This window comes from Antechinus flavipes, chromosome 2, assembly GCF_016432865.1.
Source record: "Antechinus flavipes isolate AdamAnt ecotype Samford, QLD, Australia chromosome 2, AdamAnt_v2, whole genome shotgun sequence".
In the NCBI taxonomy this organism is placed as follows: Eukaryota; Metazoa; Chordata; class Mammalia; order Dasyuromorphia; family Dasyuridae; genus Antechinus; species Antechinus flavipes.
This window is the reverse complement of record NC_067399.1, coordinates 464,789,408-464,791,137: the sequence shown is the minus strand read 5'-3', so window position 1 is coordinate 464,791,137 and position 1,730 is coordinate 464,789,408. Positions and strand designations below refer to the sequence as shown.

General features: G+C 43.4%; 1 protein-coding gene across 1 annotated transcript; it reads right to left on the bottom strand.

Annotated features, from left to right (window-relative positions):
- Positions 1–331: 331 nt before the first annotated feature.
- Positions 332–1,300, bottom strand: LOC127546797 (olfactory receptor 1361-like). The gene has a single exon (XM_051973739.1). The coding sequence runs from the start codon at positions 1,298–1,300 to the stop codon at positions 332–334; it is 969 nt and encodes a 322-aa protein (XP_051829699.1).
- Between the last annotated feature and the right edge of the window lie 430 nt (positions 1,301–1,730).

The following is a 1,730-nucleotide window of genomic DNA, read 5'->3' as shown; positions in this document are numbered from 1 at the left end:
ATGTAGCTGACAGCAGTTATCATTCTGTCCAATTTCTGCTGCACTTAGTCAAAAGTGGCATTCTAGTAATGATTAATGGAGATTCACTCTCCAAACTCATAGAGGGAAAGTATGAAGTGGTAGATATTTCTTCAGAAACTGGAAGCAAAGTCAATCAGCACAGCCTTTGAAGGCTCACCACTTTTCTTCTTACCCTGTCTCCTTTTCCGCTAAGAAAGGCAGGTCATTCCTAGACATGGGCTTTAATGCTCTGCAACAAACTCTCCATGATGCCCAATACTAGGTGTTTGCATAGTTTTCATGATATGCTGTGAGGTCAAGAGATGTGATGCTAGGTTACTCTAGATTGAGGGGCAGGTTGGAACTCACAAATATTCCGTATCTTCTTCCAGAGCCTACACAGAGCATCCTTCACTTCCTGGTTCCTTAAACTGTAGATCATTGGGTTTAGCATGGGTGTGACCACAGTGTAGAATATGGCCACTTGTCTGTCCTGGTCCAGGTCATAACTAGAAGATGGCCGTTGATACATACGGATTAGTGAGCCATATAGGAGCAGCACCACCAGAATGTGGGAGCTACAGGTGGATATGGCCTTTTTCAGGGCAGCAGCTGAGTGTAGGCGAGCTACAGCAATCCCAATACGGACATAGGAGGCTAAGATAAAGAAAAAGGGACTTAAAATAATGGCTGCACCTTCAGTGAAGATCAGCATCTCATTGACCACAGGTCGAGTGCAGGAGAGTTTGAGTAATGGTGTGATGTCACAGAAAAAATGTGTAATCTGGTTGCCACAAAAAGTTAGCCGGGCAGCCAGCACACTGTAGAGAAGACTGTTGAGGCTAACCACCACAAATGAAGTTGAGGTGATGCGGAGGCAGAGGCTGCGGGTGACAATGGTAGAATGGTGCAGGGGTTTACAGATGGCCACATAGCGATCATATGCCATGGCAGCCAACAGGTGACCTTCCATACTTCCTATGGCCATAAAGAAGAAAAGCTGCGTTATGCAGTTCTTGAAGGAGATGGTCTGGATTCCTGTCATTGTGTGCACTAGCATCTGGGGGACAATAATAGTGGTCAATAAGATGTCAACTAAGGAGAGCTGGCTGAGCAGGAAGTACATAGGTGCCTGTAGTTTGGGGTCTGTGCGGGCAACAATGATTAACATGGTGTTACCTGTCACTGCTATCAAGTACATGGAGAGGATAACTCCAAAGATGATTGGCTGCATCTCTGGACGACTAGATAGCCCCAGGAGAAGGAATTCAGTCACTTCTGTCCAGTTCCTAGTATCCATTAGAAATAGAAAGAAATCCAGGTCATCTGCAAGGGGGAATAGTAGCAACAAAACTTAATGTGAATATCATTGGAGAACATTTATGTAACACTTTTAGATTTGGAACACTCTACAATTATTATCCCATTCCATTCTCATCACCTCATTTGTTAGATTAGAGTTAATAATATTCCCATTTAGTAGATGAAACAAATGAGTCTGAGAGAGGTTTAATGGCTTACCCAGAGTCACATAACTTGTAGGAACCTGCCTGACAGATGATTTGTATTCAAGTCTTCTTGATACCAAGGCCAGTGCTAGCTCTATCACTGAATCAATGTAAGTTTAGTCATGTAAACTCACAACGCTCCTCTCTGTTTTCTCATCAGTGAAAGAAATTTGGAGGAGATAATCTCTAGGGTTCTTTCCAGTTCTTATAGTCTATGTTCTC